This window comes from Coloeus monedula, assembly GCF_965178545.1.
Source record: "Coloeus monedula genome assembly, chromosome: 17".
Taxonomy (NCBI): Eukaryota; Metazoa; Chordata; class Aves; order Passeriformes; family Corvidae; genus Coloeus; species Coloeus monedula.
Genome location: NC_138797.1, coordinates 672,757 through 692,187, shown reverse-complemented (window position 1 = coordinate 692,187; position 19,431 = coordinate 672,757). Strand labels below are relative to the sequence as shown.

At 53.6% G+C, this 19,431-nt stretch overlaps 2 protein-coding genes across 3 annotated transcripts in view; one reads left to right on the top strand and one right to left on the bottom strand.

The window, feature by feature from the left end:
• Positions 1-1,222: 1,222 nt before the first annotated feature.
• Positions 1,223-4,724, top strand: TLDC2 (TBC/LysM-associated domain containing 2; the record flags this gene model as incomplete). The annotated part of the gene is made up of 6 exons (XM_082292964.1): positions 1,223-1,340; positions 2,159-2,340; positions 2,809-2,961; positions 3,108-3,203; positions 3,776-3,849; positions 4,595-4,724. The coding sequence occupies 6 exons, from the start codon at positions 1,223-1,225 to the stop codon at positions 4,722-4,724; spliced, it is 753 nt and encodes a 250-aa protein (XP_082149090.1).
• A 3,265-nt stretch (positions 4,725-7,989) lies between these two features.
• SAMHD1 (SAM and HD domain containing deoxynucleoside triphosphate triphosphohydrolase 1) overlaps positions 7,990-19,431 on the bottom strand; it is a gene marked incomplete at its 5' end in the record, with an annotated part of 28,369 nt that continues 16,927 nt past the window's right edge. For both annotated transcript variants that reach the window (XM_082292666.1, XM_082292667.1), the window contains 6 exons: positions 7,990-9,853; positions 10,994-11,131; positions 11,448-11,552; positions 12,704-12,793; positions 15,450-15,589; positions 19,009-19,124. In XM_082292666.1, coding sequence (XP_082148792.1) covers positions 9,731-9,853; positions 10,994-11,131; positions 11,448-11,552; positions 12,704-12,793; positions 15,450-15,589; positions 19,009-19,124 — 712 coding nt within the window. In that variant the 3' untranslated portion in view covers positions 7,990-9,730. The remainder of the gene's footprint in view (positions 9,854-10,993; positions 11,132-11,447; positions 11,553-12,703; positions 12,794-15,449; positions 15,590-19,008; positions 19,125-19,431) is intronic.

Sequence of the window (19,431 nt, the reverse complement as noted above, 5' to 3'; positions counted from 1 at the left end):
ACTGCCCCTCTTCCCTGATCTGCGGGGGCTTCTCCAGAGGCAATTGAGGCTGGTGGGTCCTTGCCTCAGCTGCCAGTCCCAAATTTGCTCTCTGGGAGTGAGGGAGGTGCCACCAGGGCCTCCTGTACTGGGTTTGTGTGGCCAGGTTTTGGTAGTGGGGTGGCTACAGGGGTGGCTTCTGTGAGAAGCTGCTGGAAACTTCCCCTGTGTCCAGCAAAGCCAACTCCAGACAGCTCCAGGATGGACCCACTGCTGGCCAAGGCCCAGCCCAGCACAGATGGTGGTGATGCCTCGGGGATCGGGGATTTAAGCAGAAGGAAAGAGAAGAGTTACTGTGCAGATGTAATTGCATTCAGAGAAGAGCGGAGTGAGAATAGGTGAGAGGAACAGTCCTGCACACACCCAGGGCAGGGCAGGAGGAGGGGCTGGAGCTGCTCCAGGAGCTGGAGCTGAGATTCCCTTGGGATTCTGTGGGGAAGCCCATTGGGAGGCAGCTGTGACCCTGCAGCCCATGGAGGGCACGGGGGTGCAGAGATCCACCTGCAGCCCCTGGAGGAGCCCACACCAGAGCAGGGGGAGGACTCCAATTCTTCTCCCTGAGCAGCAGCAGAAGCGACAGGTGATAACCCCCATTCCACATCTCCCTGCACTGCTGGAGGGGAGGTGGCAGGGCTGGGAAAGACGGAGGTATGGGGAAGGTGGTTTTAAGGTCTTATTTTACTTGTCATTATCCTGCTCTGATTTTGTTAGCAATAAATTCAGTTAATATCTCTAATTCGAGTCTGTTTTGCCCTGACAGTATTTGATGAGGGATCTCACCTGGTCCTTATCTCAGCTCATTAACATTTTGCTCTATTTTCTCTGCCCTGCCCAGCTGTGGAGGGCAGTGAGAGAGGCTTTGGTGGGTGCCTGGTGTCCAGCCAGGGTCACCCCACCACAGAGGTGTTGGCAGTTGCTACAACCATTGCAACAGTTGTGTTGCAAAGAGCAACTCGGCACGACCTGCCCTGGTGATGCCAAAACAAGGGCACCTCGTGGCCTCAGGGCTCGCCGCTTGCTTCCAGGCGATAGCCGCGGTGCAAAAGAGGTGGCAGCCCCCGGCCACCAAGCACTTGGCTGGAGGGGGATGCCTGCCCACGCATCCCAGCACGGGGGGGCACGTCCTGGACCCCCACGAGCCGGGACAGGCTGCTGGTATCCACACCCACCCTGTCACGCACCGATGGCCAGGGAGGGGCCGGCGCAGCTGAACATTAACCCCGGGGCGGCGGCCAGGGCTCGCCGGCGGCGCGGTCCCAGCACCTGCAATGAGGGGGCTCCGAGCCCGCTACCAGCTCCTGGTAGGTCCGGGGTGGCGGGGTCCCACATGGCAGCGGGGAATGAGCTCTGGGGCAGCGCTGGGAGGCACCAGCCTGGCTGGACACGGGGCTGGACAGACAGAGGGGGGATGCCCTGGGGAGAGTGAGGTGCTGGGGAGGTGCGGAGGGTGACGGGCACGCGTGGGACCTGCCCCTGCAGCCCGCTGCCTCCCGAGGATCCAGGGACCCCGGGGCAGATCTCCTGCCATCCCGAGGCTGCACTCGCTCATCCCTCTTGCCCCCTCAGCGCGGTGGGCCGGGAATTGCTGCCCACCCGCCCTTGGGCAGGGGCTGCACCCACAGCCATCCTGAGCACGTGGCTGGCTGAGACACTTGTCACCAGCGGCCACCAGGACCGCGGCACCTCCCTGACCCCTTCCACGCTGCGGCGTCAGCCTGGCCGTGGGCAAAGAGGGAGAACGCAAGGCTTCACCCCTTCTTCCGAGGCTGCAGTTGTAGAAGCCTTCCCTGCCTTCTCTTCCTCCTCCTCCTCCACCCCTTCCTCCCCGTCGGGTAGCCATACATCCTTGAAGTTCCGTGTGCAGCGGTGGCACGGCCTGGCGGGGTGCCAGGGCATGGCACAGCATGGCACAGCATGGCAGGCATGGCACGGCATGGCACGGCATGGCACGGCATGGCACGGCATGGCACGGCGCCTGGGCTGTGCTCAGGAGCTGGGCTGTAGGCTCAGCCTCGCGCCCGTTCCCGCGGACTTTGGGCCCCTTCTCCCAACCCCTGGACAGAAGATGGGAGACGCCCCACGCTGGGGTTCGGGAGCTGCTGCTCCCTGTGGCCCGCAGGGATGCTCACCTGCCACTGCCCGCAGCCCGACCAGGACGAAGACCTGCCCGTGGGATGCGAGGACCCGGCTGGAGAGGGGCAGCGGGGCTGGGAGGGAGCCCCAGCAGCAGCCGAGGAGGAGCCCTGCAGGCTGGTGCTGAGCACACCCAGCAGCATCCTGCGGGACAGGGAGATCGATGAGGTGAGGCACCCTCCGGCCTGCACAGGGACCCCACTCTCCTGCTCATCTGCCCCATACCCACAGCCATGACCACCGTCCTACCAGGAACTGGTCCAGTGTGAGGCCAGATGGGTGACATCCCCCTGTGCCTGGGGACAGTCACCTCAGCAGCACCCCTTGGGGGGAAGGATGCTTGGGGAGCCATCTCAGAAGGGTTTGCAGGGTGAGGACGCTTGAGGGAAGTATCCGAGGACACTGCTGGGAGGGGCGGGGGCTGGAGGAGACCCCTTCGGGAGCATGTTGAGGGGGAGGGTGCTTGGGATCACCTCTCGGAAGGATGCTCAGGTGGGTCTCTTGGGAGGATGCTTGGAGGAATGATGTGTGGGACCAGCTCTCGGGAGGACTCTGGATGAGATCTCTCGTGTTTGTGCTGAGGGGCAGGGGAGGATGCTCAGCTGGTCAGCACAGACTGAAGCCACTGTGCCCCAGCTGGGCCCCCAGCTGCCCCCCCGGCTGACGCAGCAGCCCTGGCACCTGCTCTACTCCACGGGGCGGGACGGCTTCAGCCTGCGGACGCTCTACCGGAGCGGGGCCCGGCCGGACTCCCCGGCCCTGCTGCTCATCAGGGACACGGAGGCGCAGGTACGGCCGTGCCCTCCCCGGCCCGGCTGCCCGGTGTCGCACGGGGCCTGGGCACCTCCTCGCTCCGCCGGCAGGAGGGGACACGTCCCGGCGCTGGGAGCCCCCCCGAACACCGCGCCGTGAGTCTCCCCCTTCTGCCTCCCCAGGCCTTCGGTGCCTTCTCCGCCAGCGCCATTCGCAGCAGCAGCGGCTTCTACGGCACGGGGGAGACCTTCCTCTTCTCCTTCTGCCCCGAGCTGAAGGTGGGGGCTGCAGACTGCCAGCCGTGGGGCACCCCGGGGTGGGGGCTGGCCATGTCCCGAGTACCCGGCCACGCCTGGGGGTCCCCGTGATGCTGGGGGGGTCTGGGGTGACGGGGCTGCTCTTGGCCGGACGTGGGGACAGCAGCCGGGGGACCCTGTTGGCAGCAGCCCCCCAGGTTTGTCCAGGGCCGGGGGGGAAGGCAAATCCCAGGCAGCGTGCGGGGAGGGAGGCTCCGGGAGGGGGACCCTGCCCGTCTGGGTGTCCCCGGGTTCCCTCCACATGGCAGGGCGGTCGCAGCCCAGCGCTGGGCTGGCGGAACGTGGAGGCAGCCACTTCTCTGGCAGCACGTGGTGGCAGCTCTCCCCTGGCAGGGCCCACAGGGCTGTTGGCAGGGATGGATCAGAACCACGGACTCGGCCAGGTCTTCTGGAGACGTGGAACACGGAGGTGCCCGAGCAGAGCCAGCTTGGCTCAGCAGCCCCCAGCTGGTCCTCGCAGGACAGGGACAGGAATGGGGATGGGGACGCTGTGCCCCAGCTCACGGTCCCGACTGAGTGCTGTCCCCACGCAGGTGTTCAGGTGGACGGGCAAGAACGACCTCTTCGTGAATGGAGATGTGAATCTGCTGGTGGTTGGTGGGGGCAGGTAGGAACTGCGCCGGCAACTTCAGAGGGCCACCAGCCCCGATGGCCACCAGAGCCATCACGGGATCCCAGGCTGCCCCGTGGAGCTGGGTCCAGGCACGTGGTGATGGTCTGAACCCCAAAACACCGGCACCGGTTGTCCAGCGGCACTGGCCCTTTCGTTCCCTAACCCTACTGCCTGCTGGCAGGGCTGCCGCTCCCTGCCCGCTCCCTGCCCGCTCCCAGCCCGCTCCCAGCCCGCTCCCTGCCCGCTCCCTGCCCGCTCCCAGCCCGCTCCCTGCCCGCTCTCTGTCCCGCTCCCTGTCCCGCTCCCTGTCCCGCTCTCTGCCCCGCTCTCTGCCCCGCTCTCTGCCCCGCTCCCAGCTCGCTCCCAGCCCGCTCCCTGCCCGCTCCCAGCCCGCTCCCAGCCCGCTCCCAGCCCGCTCCCTGTCCCGCTCCCTGCCCCGCTCCCTGCCCCGCTCCCTGCCCCGCTCTCTGCCCGCTCCCAGCCCGCTCTCTGCCCGCTCTCTGCCCCGCTCTCTGCCCCGCTCCCTGCCCCGCTCCCTGCCCCGCTCCCTGCCCGCTCCCTGCCCGTAGGCACGGTGGGCAGACCTGGGCCAGCTGCTTGTCCTGTCTCATGCCCAATTTGGGGGACAGAGAGTGAAGACGGGAGGTGGCTGGTCGCCCAGGAGGTGGCAGGGGAGGTCTCCAGCCACGAAGGAGGCAGGTCCCAGCTGACAGTGCTGTTGGCACGTTCTCAGCGGTAGGTTTGGGCTGTGGCTGGACGGGGACCTGCACCACGGGGGCAGTCAACCCTGCGAGACATTCGACAACGAGACCCTCTCACATCGGGAGGAGTTCTGTATCCAGGATCTGGAACTGTGGGGTCTGGCCTGACCCAAAGACATCCAAGGAAAAAGGTGGTAGAGAGGGGATGCTTTGGACTGATGTCTCGTGCCCAGCTGTTCCCTGACAGCACCTGCAGAGCTTGCAGGATGGTACCAGCCTCACCCTCTCCTCCTTTCACCCGTTCCCAATAATATCCCCATTTCATGGGGAAAGAACAGCGTGACTGGGGAAAAGAGCAGTGGGGGTCTCAGGCCTGCAGTGCTGCTGCCTCGTGGCTGGGGAGCAACGGGAGTGTTTGCATGGGCCCACAGTGGCAAAGCACAACTAACCCTAAACCTAACTCTAACCCTAACCCAAGCCCAGCCCCAACCCACCTTGCTGGGATGAGGCAGAGCTGCCCCAGGAGGAAGGCAGGCGGCAGAGCCTCTGCCCCCGGGGCCAGCTCTGGCAGCGCTGGAGACAGCACAGTCACCACTCCTCAATAAACGGGCTCCTGGCCTCATCCTTGCCCTGGAAGCATTGGATGGCTCTGTGAAGGTGTGCAGGACCTGTGGTGGGGAGCAGGCCGGGAGCTGTGACAGTGCCAGCCATGTCCTGTCGCAGCCTGGGCTGTGTGGCCACAGCAAGAGTTGGGGGTCAGCTCGGGGCTCTGCTTCAGGGACCCATCCTCCCTCTGGCAGGGTCCACACCCTCTGTCCATCACCCTGTGAGGAACCAGGGCTTCCTCCTCAGGAGGGGATGACAAGAGCCCTTCCCACCAGAGCTCCACAACCTGTTGCCTCTTGCCCAGCTGACAAGGTTTAGCCTCTCATTCCCGGTGGCCGAGCCAGGTCTCCTCCTCCTCATCCACCACCCCTTGTCCAAGCAGCAGAACCAGCCCCACAGGGGGATTCCAGGCAGGGCTAGTTCATGGGGTTCCACAGGACAGCAAGGGCCTGTCTGGTTTGACCACATTTGATGTATTTATTGTGGGAGCACAGCTGGACATCCAGCTGAAGTATCACCCCATGACCTCACCTGATGTCGGCTCCTGTGCCTAACCCTGCAATTCTGTGAGGCCTGGAGCCCATGGAGCCCCAGCCTGCAGCGCTGTACACACCCACCCAGCCTCCCAGCCCATGAGTTCCTGTGCTGAACCTCACCCGTCATTTCCCTGCTGATGCCATCTCCCGTGGCCCACCTGTGCCATCTCTCCAGCAGCTGGCACTTACTCCTTGCAGCACATCCACACAGGCTGGGACATGCATGGAGAAATAGGTAAGAATGGATTTAAGAAGACAGAGAGGACTGTGCAGGGCTCAGGCAGACACTACACTGACCAGCCCTATTTTCAGCACAGCCCTCTCATATCCCTTTTCTCTCTACCCCTTCAGATCTCCCTCCTCCTCCACCTGCAGAGTGTCACTGACCCCTTCCACTATCCCAGACCCCCAGGGTTACAGTCTGACCAACAGCAAAGTTCTGGTTGCCTGTAGCCTCTTGACAGCCCACCAGTTAGCTGGGCCAAGGAGGTTTGTCTTCCTCCTTTTCTGAGTCCTCTCAGACAAAAAAAAAGACCTTTCTCCTGCTCCCCACACTCTCCTCAAGGCAAGGTGCCACTGATGAGGTCCAACGTCTTCATCTCCCTTATCCCATGACTGGGGGCTTGGCTTGCTGGCTCACTGTTCACAGATCCTCTGACCAGGTGCCTTTAGGAGCACAGAGCCCTCCCCAGCCCAGTGCCCACACACGGCCCTGAACACTCCCAGTGGCACATGCCTGGAGCCCACTGCAGCCCTTCAGGGCACCCAACTCAGGGCACCTGGCCTCTGTGCCCTGGTGCCACCCAGTGCTCCCTGCCCAAAGTGGCTGCACAGCACCATCCCCCTGGGGATCTCACCCTCGTGTCTGTCAGGACCCTTTCCTATTCCCAGCACTGCCTCACCCCTCGCCCCTGACTTCAGGCCCATTTCATATTTCTGCCAGCAGCACTGGGGTAGGATCTCCAGCTGGGGGAGGCTGGAGTCACCTCTGGAGGTCACCTTGCCCAGCCCCCTGCTCCATCAGGGCCACCCAGAGCCGGCTGCCCACGATGTGTCCAGGTGGCTTTTGAGTCTCTCCAGGGATGGAGACTCCACCACCTCCGCGGGCACCTGCACCAGTGCTCGGCCACCCTCCCAGTGCAGAAGTGTGTCCTGAGCTCGGAGGGCCCCTCCTATGTGTCAGTCTGTGCCCGTGGCTCCTGGGGCTGTCCCTGGCCCCATCCCCTCTGCAGCCTCCCCCCGGGTATTTGTCCACAGGGAGGAGATGCCCTGAGCCTGCTCTGCTCCAGGCTGGGCAGTCGCAGCTCTCTCAGCCTCTCCTCATGGCAGAGATGCTGCAGTCCCTCCATCACCTTGATGGCCCTGTGCTGGACTCTCTCCAGTCTGTCCCTGTCTCCTGTACTGGGCAGCCCAGCTCTGGGCCCAGCACTCCAGGGCTGCCCTCACTGGTGTGGAGCAGAGCAGAAGGGTTCTGCACCTGCTGACAATACTCAGTCTAAGGCAGCCCAGGACACCACTGGAACACTTGGCTGAAAGAGCAGTTGTTGTCCATTTGTTGGCTCACGATGGGTGGCCTCAACGCCTCCTGGTGCAGGAAATGACCCTTCTCAGATGCAGGACATTGCACTTCCTCTTGGTGATCGTCAGGAGGTTCCTGTCAGACCCTTTCTGCAGCCTGGTAAGAACCCTCTGGATGCAGCACATCCCTCTGGAGTACCAGCCACGCCCCCCCATCTGCAAACGTGCTGAGGGTGGACCCTGTCCACCAGTAAAGGACCTCTGGAACTGGCCCCAGCACCACCCCTGGCACAAGACTTGTACTGCTGATAACCACACTCAGAACCCAGCCCTGCAGCCAGGCTTTAGTCCAGCCCTGCCTGCTCACCCAAACCCTGCTGGGCAGCTCACTGAGGCTGCCAACACCACTGCTCTCCCCTCAGCCCCTGGCACAGGCATCTCAGCAGAGGTGACCAGGCTGGTCAGGCATGACCTCCCCTTCCCTTCCCTTCCCCAGCAGCTGCAGCAGCATCTCAAGCTTCCCTGGCCCCTGGAGGTGGCCGCTCTCCAGGGCATGGCAGGGCCAGGTGGCTCCATGGTGGGATCCTCCCTGAGCCCCGGCTCTGCTGTGCCCACCCCACTGCCCACGAGGAGATGTGAACCCAGAACCTCTTCCAGAGGGAAGCTCTTCCACCAGCAGCAGGTAGGAACACGTTGACCATTTTTAGTAAAGGCCACACACTGCAATTTAAAAGAATAGTAAAATCATAGTTTATAAATTTATTCTTCAGAGAGGCTCAGATGAACATGTTGAGAAAAGAAATGCTCTCAGAACTTAATGTTAAGTATAAACTTTTGATTTAACATAAGCAAAAGATCTTTCCCAAGTATAAAGTGCACAGTTAGTAACAAATTCAAAACAAACCAAATCAACAATAACAAAATTATATCAAAATTATATTAAGCAAACAAGGGATATAAATGTCTTCAGTCTAAGATATTGTTTCTTGAAATTTTTTAAAAGCTTTTAAAGAGGTCACAAATCCTTGTAAGAGTTACCTGGTTCACCTGCAGGTCTGAAATACTGTTAGACAGGAACACCAGAGGTTACAACTTCAGACACATGAGCACAGACACATAAGCAGCAGCAGAAGTACATGGATACCCATTCTCCCTCCCTCTAACAGCATCAGTTCCCAGGGTAAAAAGGGCAAAAGAGACATGACAGGAGTTCTGGAGTTCTCTCACAGCACCTTCCCACTGGGTTATTTTTCAGAACCTACCCTGGCCACCCACACCTGACTGCCTGAGCCAGATGCTCAACACCTCTCTCTCCATTCCACATATAAAGGCCACAGATCGCTCCAATTCCTGAGCATTACTGAACCTTTTACTTTGTGTTTTTAGTTTTGTGGTCAGACTCTTTCAAGCTTTGAGGTTTCATGTACAGAAAGCAGCCTTCCTCTTAGACCTGAGTAAAAGATGAGAGGAAAATCGTCTTCCTCGGTCATGTGTTCAACAGGACGGACGTTCAGAACACTCACACCAGTACTGCCAGTACAGGAAAACCATAAGAACCCTCACAGATCTACAAGAGACAGAAAAATGACACAGGGACGGCCATGAGACCCAGGAGAACAGGGCAGGGATACAAGAATGGAGGGATTTCTGATGAGCCTGTCTGCCCAGAACAGTGTACAGCAGAGCCAAGGCAGAACCCTGTTGGCACTGCCCCCTCTGCACACCTGTGCCCTGGCAAACACCTGGGCAGCTAGGCTGTCCTGCAACCACTCACACCACAGGCCTCCTGAGCAGTCTTTGCAGGACAGACAGTAAAAAATATAACATTCTATGTATCAAAAATACACAATAAAACAATAAAAGGCTGCATGGCACTGCAATGCATTGTTACTTCAATAAAAATTGTGGTCACTTGTAGCAAGAGGCCTGCATCAGCTTTTTGAATACCAGAAAAAAAATCTTTGATTATCAAGAGATTCCCCTCTCCCTTCCTTTTTTTTTTTTTGCCATGAAATTAATTTTGCTAATTTTGAAGATGCCACCTTTGGTAATTTCTTCTTCACCCCACTGTATTTTCAGAAGTGTACTTATCCCCCTCCTCCTCAGACACTAAGAAAACCCCAACCCCCCCAAAAACTGCATCAAACCTGGGCTGGGATTTTTTCTGCTAAATCATGCAACAGCACAGCTAAGGAAGGGATCAGGACAGGATGGAGCAATAAAATCTTGTAATAACAACGAATTGCAATTTTTAAAGTTACTCTTGCTACACAGTGCCAATACATTCAAAAACAAATGAGAACTGAGTTTATTCTCTTGTAATAAGTTGTTTCTTAGAAGTCCATCTGGACTATGCACTTTAGATATCTACATTAAAACATTCTGTACTGTAAAATGCATTCTGCATCGTTCTGTGAATTCTTCCAGTCCGTCCAACCAGCTTTTAGAAGAGTTGATGCTCAAATTTACTCATCTTCTGAGGAAGCAGACTGAATAGTGCCAAAAAGAAACGTGTTACTCATCAAAAGGAAGCCTTTGTCTGCAGCTGGGTTCTGAGGCTCTTGTGTGTTCATCATCTGTCAGGTTATTCCAGGTTTTCTTCATTGGAGTTAGATGAGGGGCAACAACATCACTATCCTAGTATTAAAAGTCAGGAGACACTAATGATGGTACATTCACTTTTGTTTTCCATTCTAAAGCAGAGGAAAAGCAGCTCACTCTCAGGTTTAACAGGAAAAAGTCAATCCAAGGTCCCAGAATCTTTGTAAATTAATAAACACTCGTGACTTTATATCCCAGGGGTGGAAACTGGTTGCAGTCAGTGGTGGGGAGACAAAAGTGCCCTGCCTACCTGAGGAGGCATCACCACTGGCAGTCCAGTTCTTCCTAAATTATTACCAGAAAACCTGGAAAGTCAACTGTCTGTATCCTGGCCACTGGCCTACAAACAGAAACATTAGAACGTTTCCTCTGACTTCACCACAATACCTCATTAACACTGCTGCAGTTGAGCTACCCTTGGTGCTGGGATGTGCCTTGCACTGTCTAAAACAAGCAAGGTTGGTACAGCAGCTGGTCTGAGGCAGTGGGGCTCATCCCAGTCAGATACAGGTGTTAATCTGTGCTCAGGCATTGCCAACACAGACCACCAGCTGCCTAAGCTCAGAAATCAGCTGGTGAGATGCACATTGCTGTGCTCTGCAGCACGCCAGGCCCTGCAGGGTGGATGTGCCTGAGCCAGAACAATGTGCTTACAGGACACAACCACACTCTACAACCTGGGAGAGCTGTTGCTTGATCCATTGGTATAAAGGCCCTTCTAAAATTAACTGCTCTAAAAGACAGATGCCAGAAGAATGACCTAAGAATGGGCCTTACACAGTTTTCCATGCCTGTATCCCCACCTAAGAACACTCATCTCCTGGGTGGCCTCTCGTGTTTGGGGATGCAGCTCTTTCCCCAGCCTGGTCTAGTGCAAGGTGTCCCTGCCCATGGCAGGGGTTTTGAACAAGGTGATCTTCAAGGTCCCCTTCCAACCCAAACCATTCCATGATTCTATGATCCTATAGAATCCTATAGGTACTTTCAGGTCTCCAGCACTACTTCATTGAAACCAAAGCACCCCCAGGTGAGAGCCGTGATAAAACCAGGGGTCAGGTGAGTGAGTGCCTCTGCCACAAAGGCAAGGCCTCAATGTCAAACTTTTTAATGAAAAAGCAAACTTATGGATGAAGATGAAGAGCTCTAAACAAGAAATATAATAAGTGAATTTGTTACCTGTGGTTTGGTGAAATCATTCTCCATACACCACTGAATAAAGTACTGTTTTGCAGCTGAAATAACATCTGGATCCTGACTTTTGTAATAAACCCGGACAACCTGCTCCATAAATATTATGGGTAAAAACTTTGAAACCTTTGGAATAAAACAGAAAAAAGCTTTAGTATTTCTTGGAATACAAAAGGAAAGCAGTAAGAAGCCCCACTACAATCCATGAGTTTTATCTAAAGCAACTGTGATATTCCAACTCCCAGTGTATTCCAATTAAATACTGTTCATATGCAAAGGCTGTCAGGGTTCCAGAGTGTCACAGTACAACACACCCTGAAGACCTGCAAGGCCATGGATCCCACCACGTCTCCACAACTGCTGCAAGAATAACCACGCAGGACTGTGATCACCTCCATCACAGGTGGTGAAAATGCTTTTCAGAAGGAAAGTAGAAACCTACCTGTTCTTTACTGATACTGACTGCCTTGGAAGGATCAGCCTTGCAATAGAAATGAACCTTATCAATTGGATTCTGTTCTTTCATTCCATAATCCATGTTGATAATCTTCCATGTAAAACAAAGAAAATGGCATTTGTTAATGTTTGTCTTTAGTTTTCTCACAATAAATACAAAAGGCCACACACACTCTACTCCTGAAAATTACAGTAATCAAATGAACAGTAATTAACAAATTATTACTTAAAAAACAATCTGATATTTGTATTTTGCATCTTTTCTTCCACCCCCTCTTGCTCTGATGCTGCCATGTGGATATCCACATTTACAGTGACCAGCTCCCAGTTGTACTCGGAAACATTCCAGTTTCCAGCACTGGAAGTGTACTGGTCCCCTTGCCAGTCTGGGCCTCCCCAAAACACACAACCCGCAGAGGCTGCAGCAGAGCTACAATTACAACATGAGGTTTAAACAACATTATTTACATCGGCCTGGTACCCCAACATTTCTGTGCTCAGCAGGGACCCACTTCCCTACAATTTCAGTCTGTGGGATGGGAAAAGCCCAGGCAAATTTTTTAAAGCTCAGTGAACTGCTACAGTCTTGCCCAGTGAAGTAAACCTTCAGTGCAAGGGTGCTTTAGGAGTGGTTCGTGATGCACTCTATGGAAAGCCACTCGCTCTTCCCAGAACGAACTGAGAACAGGGATCAGGCTGTGTGACACCTGCAGACTGCACCAGCTCCCTCCTCTGTCTCAGGCTCCCACCAGTGCTGGCTGCAGACTGAGCTGTGCCAGCAGGTGCTTTGTGCAGCAGACAAACCCCAGCAGTGCCTGCTGGGCATCAGGTGTGCAACACCAGGAGCCTGGAGGTCACTGTGCCTCTTTTCCTCCCACTGGGCCTGCAGGTTTTCTGCCTTCCTGACCCATCCAGTGGTCCCCAGGCTGCTGCCATTGACACCCACGTCCCAAACCCCACGGGTTTCTCCAGTGCTCCTTGTTGGAGTGAGGACAGTGACAGGAAAGCCCAGTTGTCACCAGGAGCAGTGTCACAGGTGACAGCCCAGTGAGGCTGCCCACTGCCTGCCCCACACCCTCCCACCACAGCAAACCTCCCATGGGAAGCTCGTAGCCCTCAGACCCTCAGGCTGAACCAGGACTGCAGCTACAGACACCCTGTGGGTTTGCTCTTTCACCAGGGTACACAAGGCCCTCTGCAATCGAGAAGTTTTTACTGGAACCCGCTCTGAGAGGTGTTTACATCAACTATGAAATTCTCAGCCTTCAGCTCCACATCTGGAGGGTCCTTCTCTGGCTTGGAATTAGCAATGCTTTCTGCCAGGCTATTACTCTGAAAGAAACCAAACCAAAAGATTAACTCAGTAACTCAGATTACTTTTACACCCTCTCAGGTCTAGGTCAAGGCAACACAACACGTGACACAATATGTGATTAAACTAAAGCTTTCAATTCTTCACAGCTTGACAAGACTCTTGCAGCAATCTGGTTGGTTGAATTACTGTACACCATAGCCATTAGTACAAAACGCAGTTTTTAGAAACAAACCAATCTTATGCAATTGAGAAGACCCAAAATCTGCCAGTCTGTGGAGGAGAACTTTTACACCTGATGATGGGGCAGGGGGAGAGTAGGAGTGTACCATCCAGAATGCTGAAGCATGAAAACAGAAAATAAGTACATTCAACCAACTATTTTACCAATACAAATGTTTTGCAGTAAGTTCCCAAAGCTGAATACTAGACATTTTCACTGAACTTTTTTAATGAAGAGCTGCAGAATCTTACCCTCTAATAAAGCTTGTATATCTATACAGCAAAACATAAAAAACCACAAGAGGCAGACAATCACAAAAAAAACCCCCACAAAAAGTACTCCACTGAAGTACTCCACAAAAGCTGAAACCCACAAAGGGGTTTTGTTTGCTTTTGGCCCCAAGGGAATATTCCCTGCTGACACTTAGGCTAAAGTAAAGCAGGGGAACATGGTTTGATGGAGAACAGTTGACCACTGACATGCCTGAGTCCTCATTCAAAGGCTGTGACCTTTACTCAGGGCTGCTGTGTTCTGGGGAAGATGCAAGATTTGAAGCAGCAAGATTTCCTGGGAGCAACTGAGACTCAGGGGAAGGCAGCACAGAGCAGTCAGGAGACTGCCCAGGAGGGAAGGAATTCAGCTAGGAGCAGTTGGGTTAATTTTGGGGTTTTTTGCTGCTGACTTGTTCACTGCAGAGATAGGGAGACTGACGAGCAGAAGATCACACACATTGCCAAGGTGAGGCATGTGTGTGGTTTGTAGTGACTCAAGAAGCCAAGGAAAGGTTTATTTAGACTGAGAGCAAGCTTGGAGGAAAACCTTGCCAGGAGGGACCTGGCTGGAGGCAGCCTGTCTGTAACTATTTCTACCCTGTATCAGAATGTATGTAAATTCACTTCCTTTCTTTGCTTGCATTGTTTTGAAGTTCTCTCTCCAGTTTCCATTAACTGGAAACTCAGCCTGAATTTAAGAACTCTGAAGCTGTTTGGGATGTTCCCCTGGCTCTGGCCAGCTTGAGGATCACAGAATTGCACAGGGCTGGAGCAACCTGGTCTAGTGGAAGGTGTCCCTGTCCATGGCCGGAGGTTGGACTAGATGCCTTTAAAGGTCCTTTCCAACCCAAACCATTCTGTGATTCCAAACATAGCACTGTGGTGTGTGAAGGAGCAGAGCAGACACAGCTCTGTCTCCTGCAGCCACTGCTCCCCTCCAGCACCTGGGAGGAGGTTGAGCCTCTGGCACTCCTGCCATGGGCACCACAGGAGGAAACATCCTCCCTCAACCCCTCAGCTGTGCACCCAGAGCTGCAAAGCACTGGCTGGATATAATTACAGCACCAACAGGGACCCACTCTCCCTTCAAAACAACAGCCTGGATACCCCAAGATTCAATGCCTTTGGCTGGACTTTCAAAACGAGAGTTTTTCCTTTCATCAACCAAGCTTCTAAAAGGAACTGTTTAAAGGTGGAACTCATACCATTTGCTCTCACACCTGTCTCCTTTATTTGCTGGGCCAACCTTGTCCTCAGAAGGGCAGAAATTAGACAATTGATGTACAACCATCTCATGTTTTCACCTATTTCCTCCTGCTTTTATAATACAGAATCTCTTAACACTACTTTTTCTTAGACAAAGAACACAAGCAAACCTTCCCTTCAAACAAAAAGATGAATACCAACATCTAGTAGTCCTTTTCTAACCTCATTCTTTAAAAGAGCTGAATTATTCTTATTTATGAAGGCTTTCTAGATACAGACATCCACTTCTGGAAATCCGGAATAAAAAACTTTAACCCTTATGGGTGAAGTTTGGGCATAAGTAACTGATGATTTGACAACACAGCACATTAAAAGAACTGAGCCAGCTGAAGTGAGCTCTAATATATCATTATTTTGAAATAAGACAACAGGAATTAAACTGTGATCTGCTTTGAAAAGCATTCATGAAAAAGACTGGAAAAAGTACAGGCATGCTCCTGCTTAGTATAGAATTTAACACCAAGAAATTCAGCAGCTATTACTCAATTTGATGTCTATTCTCAAAGCAAAGAACACAAATGTGTTCCTTACTATTTTGAAATTTTCATGAACATCAAACAATGTAATAACCTTCTCAATCACTGGACTGTAACAGTCTTCAATAAAATTTTGTATTTTTCAGAAAAGTTTTTCCTGAAAATATTTCTACAATAATCAGCCTCTGAATTTCCACCTGTTGCCATTCTTCTGACTGTTTGTAGATAAAACTTTTCCCAATTTCTTATATGTTTCATGGCTCAGCTACTTAAAGATGGGAGGACAACTTTTGACTCCATTTTTTGAACAGCAAATAACAAAAAAACCCCCCTCAAACCAAACAAAGCACACATGGAGATAGAGATAAATGGATGGTCAGTAACTTCAAGAACATTTATATGGGGACAGAATTCAGAACCTTCCACTAAAGGACATTACCTTTACAATTTCCTTCTTCGATTCAGGTCGAGTCTCTCCTAAAAACTTGTATAATTCACGTCGTTCTACTTTACGCAAAATTTCTCGTGCCTCCTCCAGTTCTGGATGACTTGAGTGCAGAATTTCCTGGTAGATACAGTCTGCCAAAGTTGCATTGATTTTTGTTATGTATGTCACAACCCAATGTCGCAGTAAAATGCACAAACAGGACCAAAGGTTAAAGCAACAAGAAAAAACTGCTGGTTCAGGAAAGACACTTTCAGGGAATGACTGAACTGACAACTAGATGTCACAATATAATCTTAATTATCATTAGATTCACAATGGTTGTTGGCAGAAAAACTAACTCAATTCTCACCCTGGCAACATATTTTGCTATTCACTGGAAGTTACTTTCTCCTCTTATTTAGCCAGTTTTGTTTAGCAGACTATCCTGAACTCCAGCACTAACCGGCTCATGACATGGGCACTCTGTCTTGTAAAAAAAAAAAAAAGAATGGCCATTAAGCCTTCAGACTTTCTCAGACTTTGGATGCCAGCATCAAAATACCCCCTCCTGTGACACATGCAGCAAGATTCCCACCATCAGTCGGAGCAAGACAGGTTCCTTTTGATGTGGCTTCATAGCAGAAAGGTTATTTTTGGCTGTTCAAGAGACTGCTGCTGCCAGGATGCTGCTGGCCTGATCTGCACCCCATAGCTGCAATCCCTGGCCAGGAACACCTGGGCACCTTCAACACATGCTGCAAGCAGAGCCCTGCAAGAGTCCACCCGGAGCTGCAACTAGCCTGAGGAGGTCCCAACACGCTCCAGAAGCAACCTCTGAGCCATGTACCAAAACACCTTCAACTGGTTTTATGGACAAGGCCAACCAAAGCCAGGAACTTCTCCACAAGGAACCACAGATCAGGTCTCTTCAGACAAAGAACAGAAAATGCAGGGAAAATAAGAAGCCCATGAACATCTTCCTTGTGCAAAAGCAGCAGTGACAAGGAATGTTTTGCTGTCTCAGCCTCTACTAGAACTAGGACTTGTTGCCAAATCAGGAGGGAACACATTGAAAAACAACAGTGGTTCTTCACCCACCATGGAAGAAAGCTAGAGAACCTTCTGCTGCAGGACCTCACAGAGGATCATAATTTGTAGAGGTCCATAACTGGACAATTTCACAGAAGCATCACTCACCAGGGACTGCTGAAACAAGCCTCAGGAGCATGCAGGTTGCAAGCACTTATCCTGGTTTGAAGGACAGGTGTCTGCCAAGGAAGGTGGGAACCTCCTTTGGAATGGAAAATGTGACCCCCTTCCCTCCGGATTCTGATCAGTTTGAAATGAAGGGGCTTTCAGGCAGAGCTGCGGGAGAAGGAGCAGCAGCTCTTTGCTGCTGTGTGTGTGGGTGCCAAGGCACACAAAGAGCAGCGCCGGCAGCACCAAGGAGCAGCAGCAGAGCCCAGGGCCGGCCTCTCCCGGCCGCAGCCCTTTCCCCTCGCTGCAGCTCCGCTCGCGGCCGCCAGGGGCGCTGGTGGCTCCCGGCCGGGCAGGGCGGCTGCGGGGATTCCCGCGCCTGCAGGGGGCGCTGTGCCGCCAGCTCGGCCGCCTCTGCCCGCGGTGATGGCGGCCGGGCCGGCGGGAGGGATGGAAAAGGGGCTTCCTTGGCAAAGCCCCAGGGGCGGCCGGGCCCCTCGGGTGCCGCTCGGGAGCCGCAATGGAGCGCAGCAGGAACCTCGGAGCGGCGGCTGCCGCAGCACCGGCGGGCACGGGGGGCAGACAAAGTGTGGCAGAAAATTCCACAGCCGTAGCAGGAGCCGCGGGCTGTCCCGGCGGGCACGGGGGGCCGGGTTAACGTGCAGTGAAAGAGCCGGAGCAGCGGCAGAAAGCAGCGGGGCCCGGCAGCGGCAGCAGCCGGGAGCTGCTCCCTCCGGGAGCGGGGCCGGGGTCCTCTTCCCAGTGAGGTCGGGCGTTGGAAAGGTCCCAGTTCAACAGCTGCACTTGAGAGCAGAAGCTCACCCCCAGTAAGGAGAAAGCAGCGCAGGACAGAACTCCGCGGTGGCAGCAAATTCTCCCCACAGCAGCAGCCCGGCCATCTCACCTCTGGTCCTGAGAGCAAGGAGCTGAGCCCGGCCCCTCACCCCCCAGCCAAAATCTCTGCCCTTCCCAAGAGAAAGCCCCCCAGCTCAGAGAGGATAGCAAACTGCACCCTTCCCTCTCCTCCTTGGCTACATTTTTTGTCTCTTACGTATCTGTTGTTCCCGTCTCTTAGGCAGCAAATGGGAGAAAATTCCCTGAGTGAAAAAGAAAGAAAGAGAGAAAAAGGGAAAATCCTAACCTCTGACAGCACTAGAGGCAGGAAGGAGGTTTAAGAGGAGAACGTACTCGTCATTCATGGTCCACTGTACATCTGATGCTGGTACATTCCTCACACCACTCTCCTTGCTGAACAGATGGTCCTAGCAAGCAGCTCCTTGCTGTGGCAGACTGTGAGAGGCTGGGCACAGCCTGCTGTCCTTGCCCTGAGCTGTGCTCCTCACCAGGTACCACAGGTAAGCAGGCAGTCGCAGCAGGACCCACCGGGCCAGCCAGCCCCCAGGAACAGGCCCAGCCCAGGAACAACTCCACCTCAGTTCTTTGCTTTCTGCCCAGCCTTCCTTTGCTCAGCACTGCAATTTGTGTTCTCCAACAGCTACTGCCCTGCCTTGTCCTGCCCTGAGCAGAGGCACACAGTGACAGAGGGGACACACAGCTCCTCACCTCAGCAGGTGTGTGGTCAGACTGCAGACGGCTGTGGCATATGAAGGACTGCCAGCAGAAGGCCTTTAGCATCACAAAGGCTAAGGCACACAGGATTCTCTGCAACAGTGCCCTCAGGCCCTGTCATCTCATCCATGGACCAAAGATAGAGGTTCTTAGCTGACTCTGTTGGTCAGCTAAGGCTTGGTGATGGAAACTCAGGAAAGTTGACTTGGAAGTCCTGGTGAGTTGTAGGTGACAGGTGCTGCAAGAGCTGCCAGTAATGAGGAGCAGCCCTGAGCAGGGCCTGCAGCACCCCTGCCCTGCTCACACAGAGCCAAGCACAGAGCCTTGGAGCAGCAGGGCTGCCTGGCCCACTCTGCAGCTCTGAACACAACCTGGGGCCCCACAGCACAGACCAGGAGGCAGCAACCCTGAGAGCCTGCAAGAGCTGTTTGGAACCTGCTTTGGGAATAGCTTCACACCACAACACACAGCCAGTACTTCTCCACCTGAGAGAGCCACCTGCAGTATCACTTAGAGCTCACTTACATCCCACTCATGATAAGTGCAACAAACTCAGGGCACGGGCAGAATCTTCTAACACTGCTGAATCCGAACGTATGTGGAACATAAAGTTGGTGCTTCTTTCTCTCTCTTAACATAAAAGTAATTTAAACTAGAAGATCTTGCTCTCCCAGCAAGATCTGAGATCACAAGGATTAGACAGCCCAGGCCTGCCCCACCTTCTGTTCACAAAATGCTGTAAAAACAGCATTTTAACAGATATTCCTGCTCTTTTACTTAAAAAGATAATTCTGAGACCTCTTACCAGTTAGTTTAGTGTAGGCTTCCATGTCCTCCATTGCTGTAGAAATGTGATACACTTTCCCTCCAGAGCCTCTTATTGCAAAAAATTTGTCAGCTTTTTGAAGGGCTTCTGTAATCCTAGTTTGAGACAAAATTACGACTTTTTGATAATATCATTTTGAAACACCTCACTGGTCAACAGGCAAAAAAGAAACAAATTAGTATGTTATAAACAGAAGACACCAGATGAAACTGTATCCCCAGCACACCGCAGACACTGATCACTGCAACATCTTATCTCCATGCTGCCACTGCACATTTCAACAGAGATTTACTGCAGACGGGTTCAGATGAGAATGTAACCTTCAGATGAATGAGCAAGTTCACTTTGTTCTGCTTCAGACTGTGTTTAACTGCTGAGACAACTGCAGAACCCTGCAAACAG